Source organism: Orbicella faveolata, unplaced genomic scaffold, assembly GCF_042242905.1.
Source record: "Orbicella faveolata isolate gen_17 unplaced genomic scaffold, um_ofav_v1 contig_25, whole genome shotgun sequence".
Classification (NCBI taxonomy): Eukaryota; Metazoa; Cnidaria; class Anthozoa; order Scleractinia; family Merulinidae; genus Orbicella; species Orbicella faveolata.
The window spans coordinates 15,843,674-15,856,000 of NW_028301553.1; the positions used below are offsets into that span (position 1 = coordinate 15,843,674).

Below are 12,327 nucleotides of genomic sequence, written 5' to 3' on the forward strand. Positions count from 1 at the left end.
AATTGCAAAGATATTACTATCTAGGGTAGTGGCAAAACTCGGAAGTCTCCGGAGATACTTCGGAGCACGTTCGTCTTTTTCCGGCTTAGAAATGGTTCTGCTGCCTCCCTACTGGGGGACTGAAACTTACTTTCTAGAGTGGACAGAAAAAAGGCGCATCGGTTACTGCCGGTTGGCCAAACAGATCATTGTAGAGTCATGTGCAAGTTAATGTGCGGTTGTCATTTGTAGGAAGTGAAACTCGTCGAATTATCAATATTTCTTCCTTCTTCCTGTTTGTCAAGAAGCCTCTAAATGCCTGGAGAGGTCGTTGAGGACGAGGCTTTCGTCAGCCTGGTCACCAACAACAGTTACTCTAATGGCGCGCTTGTTCTGGGCTACTCCCTTCGACGTGTCAACACCACGAGAAAGTTGGTTCTTCTCGTGGCAAAAGAGGTTCTGGAACCAACCAGGTGAAAAACTGCTATTGCTACAAGCTTATAATATCGCTCTTCTACAGTATACAAGGTTTTGTACCGATAATGTATTCGTATTTCTCGTAAACTTAATATTATTTTCGTTAACTTTGCGTCATTCGAGTCTATGTGTAAGCGTGATATATAAAAGGTCGATAGTTCGTTACAGTACTGTTCTGAGATTTTCGTTTCTCTTTCGATGCAGTGATACCAAAGTTTTATCAAATTAACTGCTTCTCAATCAAACAGAGTATTATGCAACGGATGAATTTTATTAGTTACACCCGCTGGATTTGAGACAAATTGTTTGCCATGTGCCTGCAGGGAGACATTTGTCCCATTCACTACTCGATGGGGATCGCGTTTTTTACGTATTTTTCTTTGTAAGTGAACAGTGTGTCACTTAGAATTAAATTTAGTATACTTTTCTGCCTTTCAAAGCGGAAAGGTCACAAAATCCGAAGTCTATCATTATTAGTGGCCAAAAAACTTTTCTGCCAATGCAAATTATAAAGTGAGTTGTAATAGTGGCTGTGACATTTGCGCAATCAAATCAAAGTTGAATGAAGTTATTGAAAAATCTGTTCCACGATTGCATGATTTCAACATCTACTTGAAATTTTGTTTTGGATCATCACTTGGTAAAATAATACCTGTATGTAATATGTTCAATAACAAAAACTGAGCTGACTCTAATCTGATAATTTTGCAATACTGTCAATATTTGTCTTCCACCAATTAGGATCCTGTGTTAATTGGCGGGTGGAGACAAAACATACTTTATAGTGTGAAGATTGAAGTGGATCCAGGACGCCAGCCACTCTTGCTCTCTCCAATCCACTGAAAGAAAAAAAGACAGGAAGGGCTGAAAATCATGACAAAATGTTCAGGTTCCCCTCTTTTTAACCTGCTTGAGTGTCTATATGATGACTCAGGGCGGCATGATTTTTGCCCCTCAGGTGCTTATATGACTTGCTGGGTACATCAAAATTTGAAGAGATTTTTGGTCAAACTCCGGGCACACCAGAAACAACTTTTATTGGCATCTGAGATTCTTAGGAGGTTTTTCAAGGGACTGCTAGTTTCCCATTACTCTGATGTCTTATGAATATCAGATTACGTCAGGCTCAGCAAAATTAACCACATTGAAGAGACACTTTTACAACCTTTCAGCAAATGTGTACATGTCCATAGTTGAAGCAAGAAAGTCTATGGCATGTGAAGGCTTTTACTAGACACCCTTTTTCAATGAAAATGATGTGGGACACAGCCTACACAATGGTTGAGCACTCAAGGGGTTAAGAAAGAAAAAATTGTTACCTCTCCAGTCAGGGCCCTTCCCCTTTCCTCTACCAAGCTGCTTTGTATTTGATAAGTGGATATCCACAGTGTGGTTGAGTTCTAAGAACAATATTCACTCATCGCACCCTTTTGTTTCAGAGAACGACTTGCTCGAGTATGGGATCACCTGGAAATCGTGGATTTACTTGATAGCGGTGATACCACAAATTTGGCACTTTTAACAAGACCCGAGCTTGGTATAACATTCACAAAAATCCACTGCTGGAATTTGACCCAGTATAGAAAATGTGTTTTCCTAGATGCTGATACTCTAGTCATTCAGAACTGTGATGAACTCTTTGAGAGAGATGAGCTCTCTGCAGTGCCTGACATTGGTTGGCCTGACTGTTTTAATTCTGGTGTATTTGTGTTTGAGCCATCCAGAGCAACCTATGAAGCTCTCTTGGAATATGCTGTACAGAATGGTAGTTTTGATGGTAAGAACTGCTTGGCTCAGGGCCGGGGCGGGAGGGGTGGGTCTCCCTTATGTGGGCTATATAGGTATGTGCGGCCCCAAAGGGTATCGTTTAATATTAGCTGTTTTGGTCTGAAAATAGGCATAGATTTTGACCTTTTAGGTCTGAAATAGGGTGTGCTTTTAATTCTGGCTTGGCATTGGGTATTTTGTTTAAAGGAACTATTTTTTTTCTGCATTAATATGGCAAATTTGTAGCCTTTCTCCAGTGTCTACACAAATGGAAGCCATTTCTGGTTAGCCGCAGTCACCTATGAATTAAAGGTGTGTACTAATTTTAGAAATCTGAAATGCGGTATCCATTTTTGGCTCAAGGCTGAAATAAGGTACTGGAAAATCACAGATTTTGGTTTGAAATAGTAAGGGTTTCAAGGTTAGGGCTGCACACCCCACCAAAAACTTTGAGGAGTACCTTGCCTGGGCTGCATAACCAATAGGTCACATTGGGTCTGGTAAACCCACTGCAGATTCTATGTAAAACCTCTTTCACCAGACCACTTGCATTTATCACAGTTTATCCACATGTACAGCACTTCTCTGAGCTGTAGAGGAGCAGAAATGATTCTAAATAAACTGTTCTCTTGTTTTTAATTAACGCCAGGTGGAGATCAAGGCCTTCTAAATTCATTCTTCAGTAACTGGAGAACAGCAGACATATCCCGGCACCTGTCATTCATCTACAACATGAATTCAAATGCCAGTTATACTTATGCGCCAGCTTTTCAACAGTAAGGAACATTCTATTTTGAATGGCTTGTTAATGACTGCTTCCTGTAGAATCAACACCTTTCGTCTCTCTCCATGTGATCTCTCCAGGTGACATCCAGACAGAAAATCCAATATCAGGGAAATAATACTACATACACTATAATGAGCAAAATAGTGGTTCCTCTGATTTAAAATAGGCCAAATGTTTTAGAATTGACTGTTGGACAGTCTTCTAAAAAATACAGGAACAGTTCCATATACATTAGAATATCGATGAAGAAGCCGGGCAAAGTGCTGTTCACAGCTGGTCAGTCAGCCTGGTGGCCGGCCCTGAAGGAAACCCTGTGACCAGCGGCCTCACATATTCCCTGGAGAGAGCATCAATAGGAACTACGGTAGGCTACTTTTGCTGTGTTAGAGGAGATTAACATTTTCAAATGAACTTTCCTTGGCAGGTTTGGAAGAGATGTGAAAATAGTTCATTTCATCGGTCCCCTTAAGCCTTGGCATTACACATACAACACTGAAACTGGTAGAGTATACACACCATCAGGAAGCCAAGGCTACATTCCTCACGAGCGAACCTTCCTACAACTGTGGTGGGATATCTATGTCACATTTGTACGGCCTGAAATGAGGGTAGGTAAAATTGTTTAACCACTATTTGATGAAAGATTCCTTTTTCTTGTTAAAAATTTTGTACTCTACAATTTCCTGGTAGGGTTCTCCGTACTGAATGCATATTTCTTTGGGACAATACTAGAAATGATGCATTTAAATTACACACTTTAAGAATGCTGTGGGTTTAACCATAACATAATCTTTATGGGTACTTGAGGAAAAAATTGTCCTCCTTGTAAACAAATAGACAGATTTGGCTAACATGTTTACATTGTTTTTGCCATCCAATTCAGATCTTGTGGTGAGTCATTTGGGAGGTTACAGCTGCTCTGTTTGCAATCAGTTGCATGTGGCAAATTGCACAATTGTAACCTCCCAGATAACATGGTCTGAATTGAGTGGCAACAAGGATGTACAATGTAAACATGTCAGCCAAATCCATCTATTGCTACCTCTACATTGGACTTTTGTGTATATTTTGGTCCTTGTTAATTATGTCATGATTTGTTCCTATGAAGGAAATGGTTAGACAACTAGTCATAAGATTGTGTCTTCACATTGTGTCTTCTTAAGTTTGTGTCAACCTTGTAGGTTTGCATATTCAACTCCTTGAACCCAGGAGGTTAATTGAATAACCATCTTAGTTTTGTTGCTATTTAATATGGGCATTCTGTATAATAGCAAAATTAATATTATCCTTTAGTTTCGCTAGTTGGCACAACATTGCTAGACAGCTTTTGACATAAAAGTTTACTTAACAATATACTTCTTTAATTGAATTTTAAAATTAAGTCAAGCTTGTACAAGTAACACCACAGTGTGACACATTTCCAAAACTAGGCGTAAAGTAATGAACTTTCTAGTGCTAGCTCTGTCTTCAAGTAATTTATTGTTTTGTGGTTGATTAGTTGTTACATCTTCAAGTAGAGACTGTTATACAAGGCCAGTGCTGTTTGTAGATTTTAACAATCCATTAGTATTGTTCAAAATGGAATGCCTAAAATGTGTGGACTAATGTTGACTTATTGTGAGTAAATAGATAATGATAAGCAAATCATATTGTTAACACCAGCTATTAAATATTGATCACTTTTAATCTTCTTTGTAGAGTTAATTCTGGGTGAGCCATGTGTTGGTAGTTGTATTGGTTTGTTGTTTGACAGAAATTTTCCATTCTATCAATTGTTTTATGCAATTATCACTGAATGATTGTTGATGTTAATACTAGCTAGTTACTCACAAGTACCTCTTAGAGAATGTTTGATCAGCTAGCATTGTCCCTCAGATGTTACCAAAGTAAATGTGGTTCTTTATATATTATAGGGTGTTCTTTGTGTGGGTCCTTGTTAGGGTTTTTTCTTTCTAGGAGGGGGGGGGGGGGGGTGATTTATGGTATCATTTCTTTTGTAAGCTTAGGGGAGACTATGCATTGGTATGAAGGTTTTAATTATCTTTTGGGTGACTCTCGTAATTGGAATATGATCTTTGCTTGGAGAGTGGGGTTATATATATCTAATCAATATTTCTGGGATGATTACTTAGTATACAAGTTTACACTGGTAGACAGAGGAGTTCAGGTAGCACAGTTGTTGGATTCAAATACGCTGATAGTTATTAAAGTTCTAGATGTGTGGATAAGTTGTCTTAAGCGCATCCACAACTGTAGAACAGGTGGTGTTATTGTTCTCTGTGACAGTATGATCAATGTACGGAAGTATCTCCCAGAGGCAATATTTTGTTGCTTTTGAGGGGAGTTTGTTTCCCTTTTGTCGTCACAATAAGGCTAGAATATTCAGGATATTAAGGGGGTGTATCTCTTAACTTGGTGAGGGGCTTCCATTAAGGATAAATGAAAGAAAGATGAAACAAGGCAAGACATTTCTTCATACATGTTTGCCAAGAAGGTTGTTCAACAGTTATTCCTTGCCAAAACATTAGACTGCATGGTCATTTCATGATGATATAAATCTCAGACTGTTTACTTGCTTTTGGTTGGCATTTGGTGAATACATTATTGCTAGCAGTGCTGCAAGAACTATGCAGACTTTTGACTTGTCATGACAGTCTCTGTTTTACTTACAAGCACTTGGTCAATTTAAGTGTTGTAGTGCAATTAGCTGTAGAGTGAGGTAGATCAAAGCAGTGTACATGCAACGCACCTCACTCGCCTGATGCATGCTGCACATCTTACATATACTTGCTTCTTACATATCATGGCTGTTATCATTACCATGCTTCCAACAGGTTTACTCAGGAACATGTTTTCCTTGTCTTGCATAGCAATGCCATGGTGACCGAGGTGACGACTCTTCACCCAGTGATCATTTCCAGCCTGCACCTTATTTCCCTCCTGAGCAGCATTTTGAACATGCACCTTACATACCCCCTCCTCAACAGTTTCACCACCCATCTCCACCACCACCCCCACAGTATGAACCACCATGTCACCCTCCACCTCAATACCATGAACACCACCACCACCACCACCACCACCATCCTCCCCAACAACATCATGAACACCATCACCATCACCCTCCCCCTCAACACCATGAACACCATTACCATCACCATCAACCTCCCCCACAACATCATGAACACCACCATCACCCACCCCCACAACATCATGAGCCACAGCATCACCACCCACCCCCACAGCACCATGAACCACAGCACCACCATCCGCCACCTGAGCACTATGAACCCCCACCCCCACCCCCACCTCACAGCTGGCCAGTGGAGACATCACAAGTTTACTCTGACCATCAAGAGGCTCCAGATTTTAAAAATGTAGGCATCATTATTTTGTACAGTTTGTCCTGCATATTTGGTGCATTCTGTAATGTTGTTTCTTTGTTATTTTTTGTAATATTTAATTTTGTTTTGATTTTGTATTGATTTTATTAAGGATTTAATTTTAATTTGTTAATTTTTTTCATATCTTCCTTCACTGCAACTACTTCTTGACCAGCAGCTAAGAAAAACAAATTTCCCAAGCAACCTGGCTCATGTGCTTTTAAACATCTGTTTACAACTACTGTGATGTTAAAGCTACTGATTAAAAATAGAATTCTGGAAATAAGCCAGGGTGGGCTTGTTTTTGTTTGGAAAAGTTTAATGGAGTTTTGAGAAAGACCCTCCTTTTAGGAGGGCTGGTATATGATCAGAGGGCATTGTGCAATTAAAAAATGGTATCAGATTTGGAAACTGATTTTGAATCTGAAAAATGTTATGTTGCAAATTTAAGATTACTGTAAGGTTATTATATGTTGTAACAAAATGACAATGCTGGTAGATAGATATCAAGGGTCTCACAACATTTAGTACTTAGTGATATTGAAGACAATACAAGGGATGTTATCAGAAGAAGTATGCCTTATTTTTTAAGAACATGAAATCAATGGCCTTTTGTTTTGGTGGTTTATTTTTGGAAGGATTTTTGTACTGGATACTCCAGAATCGTCTCATATTTAAGTTTATGGTATATTGGAAAACATTTGTGTGCTGACAGAAACATGGGTAGGATTTTTTGTTTACAGCAAGACTTCAATGTAGGGCAAACATTTATTGGTTAGATTGTCACAGCAGACCTACAGGATAATCCTGTCTCCAAGAGAGACAGGAGAATTATTCATATTTATATTTGAGGATAAGTTAAATTTCCTGTGTTGATCAAACCAAAGCTGTCAGCTGAATAATGCAATAAATTCTTTGCTACTGAGACAAGAGAAAAACCAATTAATGTCAGTGTGAAGTGTCTAACTGACTTAAAGTGGTACTATGATCAAATTTTTACCCCTTGATTTTTTAGGTGTATCACAAAGAATACCATGAAAGAATAAAAACGCTGTTTACCGTTTGCAAATATCTGCATTAGTTCCGACAATATTTAAGTTTGAAAAAAGTGTAAATTATGCAAATGAGATGACTGATGATGTCATACACTCAACCTAATATTATATCAATTATATAAATAGAGCTATCTTGGCCAATTTGCAACACAGATCATTGAAACTTGGTAGGCTAATAGTTCTACAGGAAACACGTTTACGGTTATATAAAATTCTGTTCCCATGGCAACTCACTCTTTTCCAGTCCCCACCCACTTGATTTCAATATGTTAGTGATTTTCAGCTCGAAAAACATTAAACGAAGCAATGAACTCAAGCTAATAGATATATATGCTTGCTGGATCATGCATATGAGGCACCATTAGCAAATATCAAAATGGAATGCCAAAGGTGGGCAGAAAAGTCTTTAATATTGGGGAGGTCTGGAACCCAGTATGTTGCCATGGTAACAAAACTGTTAAGTTCGTATTGTTGAGCGCATTAAGTAGAATCTTACTGCAAAGAATCAAACATTTCTGATACAAATTGGCTGAAATATCTTTCTTCATCATTTGATCAAAATTTGGTTGAGTGTATGACATCATCACTAAGCTAATCTGCATATTTTAAAAACTTAAATATCTCTGGAACGAAAAGAGATATTTGAAAATAGTAAACAGCATTTTTCCTTTCATACAGACTACTTGTTTATGTTTTAAAATGGTTTAGATAGGAAAGATGCGATTTTCGTCATAGTAGCACTTTAAGTATTAAATTTGCAAATTCAATATAGTAGTACTGCGGCCATTACTTGGTGACTTTAAGGATAATAACGACTACTGATCAGCAGCTTATTTCTCCTTAAACTGTTGACTGGCATTGACCACTCTGGGACAGTTGTTATTGTTCAAATTGAAATTCTCTCAACCCATACCAAAGTGTGCAGATTAACTATGATAAAAAAATTCCCCATAAACAGGAAGCACTTTAATTTTAAATTCCTGAAATAAGGTTGAAAGTCAGTCCCTGATTAAGAAGAAACTGTAGAATTATTCAAGTAACTAAAACATCGTAACAAGGCATTTAGTAATAATGAATTTTCCTCAATGAATATTTTCTATTACAAGATTTTACACTGATGTTAGGTGGTTAGTTAAGCAGGGGAAGCCACTATTGATGTAATGTGAAAATAACTAATGAATATGCCTTTGCAGGTTTTCAATTTTTTTCAAAGTTATACATGTTCATTGCTGGCTCCTCTCAGAAATGTTGAAGTCAAGGAGCATTTCATGTGAAAAATGCATAATGTAATGTTGCATGTTTTGGTTTCACTCTTAGCTGAAGTATTATTTCATTCTTGAAGTAGATCCATAGCAATTAGTTCAATATTTTCTTCATATTTTCAGGAATCAGATGTCGAGGGAATAGATGTTGGGATAGCTGATATGTACATTGATGATCCCATTGTAGAAATAACCCCAGCGCTTCAAGATCTTGCACATCAGCAAGCCTGGGAAAATGGCGAGATAGATTACAGAGGCAGAGACAAGTTTGAAAACATCCAAAAAAGAATTGAGGAGTTTATTGGGGTGTTAAGGGAGCCTACAGATATGCCCACTTTCTTGGTGTTTTAAACAATGTTATTGTCATTGAATGAGCTGTTATATTCCAACAGAAATAATGCCCTTTGGATTTCAAGGAGCTTGTAAACAAAATAATTATGAATTTAATGAGACAAGTGAAAGGGTATAAACAGGCTCCTGCATATGCAAATTATGATTTTTAGAATTCAGCTGTGAGAGAGCAAGGGAGAGGAAGAGAAAGGAGAAGCCATATTGATGATTATTTAGTCCAAAAGAATAGAACGGATTTCAATTATTGAATGTCGTAAAACCAAAACCACACTAATTACTTACCAATTAGACTACTCGGCCAGTTTTAAACTGTAGTAAAACCAAAATAAAATACCAAAGTAACTGCCTGATTACTTTCGATCACTCAATTGAAAACAGGTCTGATGGAAACTATGATCAATTGACGTGCCTTGACTTTTCCTCTAACTTCACACGCCCTAAAGAATACTGGTCAGAAGTACTTTTGACCTTCAAAATACAAAACTTAACATGTGCTAACCACCTGCCCCTTTCCCCACACACTAAAATAGAAATGCTTGGTAGGTTTTCTTTCAGTGTCTCCCAATTCTCTCCTTTCTCTCTTCCCTCCAGACATCTTTCCAGTTGTGTATCAAGCATTTGTCCGAGAAAGTACTACATTGTAATGATATGTTGTTGTAAATGCAGCATCTGTTTTGCTGCTCACTATTTTTGTGACCAATTTTCAGCAATTATCTCTTGGTTTTTCAAGCCTCTCAACCAAACATTAGTTATACAAACTATTATGTGCTACCCACTTAAGATAAAGTTTGATTGATTGATTGATTGATTGAAACAACTGACTGTGCAGTTTTTCTTTTATTTTTATTACCTTTTTAGAGGCTTTGATATGTCTTCAAAATTTGAATTGCTGTAAGTTGTGTATTTTGTGGTGCATATTCTGTGTCACTATGTGATCATCTTCATGTAGCAATTTAGAAACATATTAATTGAAAATTGGTCACACTATTTAATAGTCTGTAGATTTTTTATAGTGTCCTAGTGACATTGAAGAGTTGCCATTCATGGCTTATGCTCAAGTGAGAGCAGTAGTACTATAAAGTTGAGTGGAACTTGATTTCGCAGACCTCGGAAGGAAACAAGAATTGGTGTGAGGAATTGGGAGTTTGAGATCTTGGAGGCAAATATACTGTGAAACTAATCCAAGATGTTTGGGTTGAGTTATCAAAGGGTTCAAGAAATTGAGAGTGTGAGAAATTGGTATTCTACTGTAGTTATGTAACAATTATGTGACTATGTTCAAAGTGCTTGCAATTAGCTGTGTTGCCAGGTTAGTTCATTACAGTAAGTGTTGCAAGCTCTTGGACTGATTCTTAACATAGATGTATAGTGGTAGCTCTAAGGCCAGCTAGGACGGTACAACTTTGCTGCATGTGACAAGCAGGCATTAAGGGAACAATGCCATGATATTTTAAGCCATTTTTGATTACTTTTAAATTGAGGGAAATCTCAAAATAATAATTTCCCAAGGTAGAATAATACTAAAACTGTCATAAAAAAAAGAAAAAAAAAATTACATATTTTTGTTTTTCTATTAAACAATGTGATGGTTACAACTGATAAAGACTTTAATTAAACTGATTAAAAAATCCTTGAAAAAACAACTGGCCAATTTTTTTTTGAGAAATCTGGCTGAGGACGTAGGTCCTATAAGTCTAGTGATGATCATTCTTTTAAATCAAACCTGTAACTTGCTTTCGATTGCCATGTATGACATGAAAAGTTATACAATATTTGAAACATGTTTCAAAATGTTGAAACGGTAGCCACAGATATTACATAATGAAAGTTGGATGCCATTTTTAATGATGCAAACAGCACGGAGACTGTTGAAAAGTCATGTGTAACAAAGTTTTACCGTCTAATAAGTGGTGCCTAGTATTGTAAGATGTAACAATTTTAAAGTAATTGATAATTTATCGTGATAGTGTTAAGTGTGAATGCCATCATTTATTTTGTCACAACTGATGGCAATAGTTATTTAAGTCCAAGTCCACTAAGTAAGAGTGTACTATTAATAATATTACAATGGGAATAAAGTTTAAAACAGTTGGCAAAATGCTGATATATTTCTATTCCTGTTCATGGGTTTACATCAGCTATATGTAAACACAAATTTTTAAAAAGTGAACGTGGATGTTAGTTTACCTTTTCAAGTTCTTTCAGTTAGTGAAACTTTAATTGAACTTCCTTGAGAGTTCCATGTAGTTATATTAAGTGTAAAGTGATGATTTTTATTTCTTCTTTGAAAACTTTCGTTGCCTTATATTAGAATAAAATAGCCATCCCAACAGACTGACATTACTGGGATTTTTAGTGGTTTTTATTTCTCAAAGGATGAATATTATTTTGATAATTAAGGTAGAGGTTGGATAATAAAGTAAGAAGTTTAGTATTGTTTCTGTGCATTTTTAGTTAACTGTCAATTTTTTTAATACAGCATAACTAGGAAAATTATATACAGTGCTACTAGTACTAGTAGTACTACTACCAAATTTACCATCTTTAGATACCATTTTAAAGTGCTAGAAAATTGTCAGCTGGTGAAGAAGTTATTTGATTTCTTGTTTCCAAGTTGGTTACCAGAGATGTAAAAAGTCTGCATACGGGCCAAGTGGTCCACCAGGCCGGATCTTATTCAGGTTTGTGTAGCATGAAGCAACTAGGAGTGTTTCTACTCCTCCCTGGATGAGATGTTAGTCCATCGCAGGGTTACTCCCAGCATAAGTTTGCCGGCACCCATTTATACACCTGGGCAGAGAGAGGCACTGTGAGAGTTAAGTGTCTTGCCCAAGAACACAATGCAATGTTCCTGGCCAGGGCTTAAACCCAGACTGCTTGATCCAGAGGCGACCACACTAACCACAAGGCCACTGCGCAGATGTATTTAACTTTAATTTTCCATTATATTTTGGATCACATTTTGTGTCACACCACTCCCTAAATGCCTCCAATATACATGTAAGTGAAAATGAGTAAGTGGCTTGTTTTTGCAATGGAAGGCAAGTAAAAAGTTGTGCAAAAAACACCTATAATATATTGATTATAATCTGCCAAGCCTTTCTGTGGTTTATCAGCTCAATGAAGCATGCAAATTACTAATTTGAGTAATAAACTTTTCAAGTTTACTGATTCTGTGTCATCAGGTGCCAATCAATCAGGTAAAGGGAACAACGTTACCTAATGCCATTCTGTTAATTGCCACCGATGAGCTTTGCATGTCAATG

At 37.2% G+C, this 12,327-nt stretch overlaps 1 protein-coding gene across 1 annotated transcript; it reads left to right on the forward strand.

The window, feature by feature from the left end:
- The first annotated feature begins 121 nt into the window (after positions 1-121).
- Positions 122-11,497, forward strand: LOC110052756 (glycogenin-1-like). The gene is made up of 6 exons (XM_020758923.2): positions 122-452; positions 1,896-2,233; positions 2,873-2,999; positions 3,435-3,618; positions 5,881-6,387; positions 8,834-11,497. The coding sequence occupies exons 1-6, from the start codon at positions 295-297 to the stop codon at positions 9,059-9,061; spliced, it is 1,542 nt and encodes a 513-aa protein (XP_020614582.2). The 5' UTR covers positions 122-294; the 3' UTR covers positions 9,062-11,497.
- Positions 11,498-12,327: the final 830 nt, after the last annotated feature.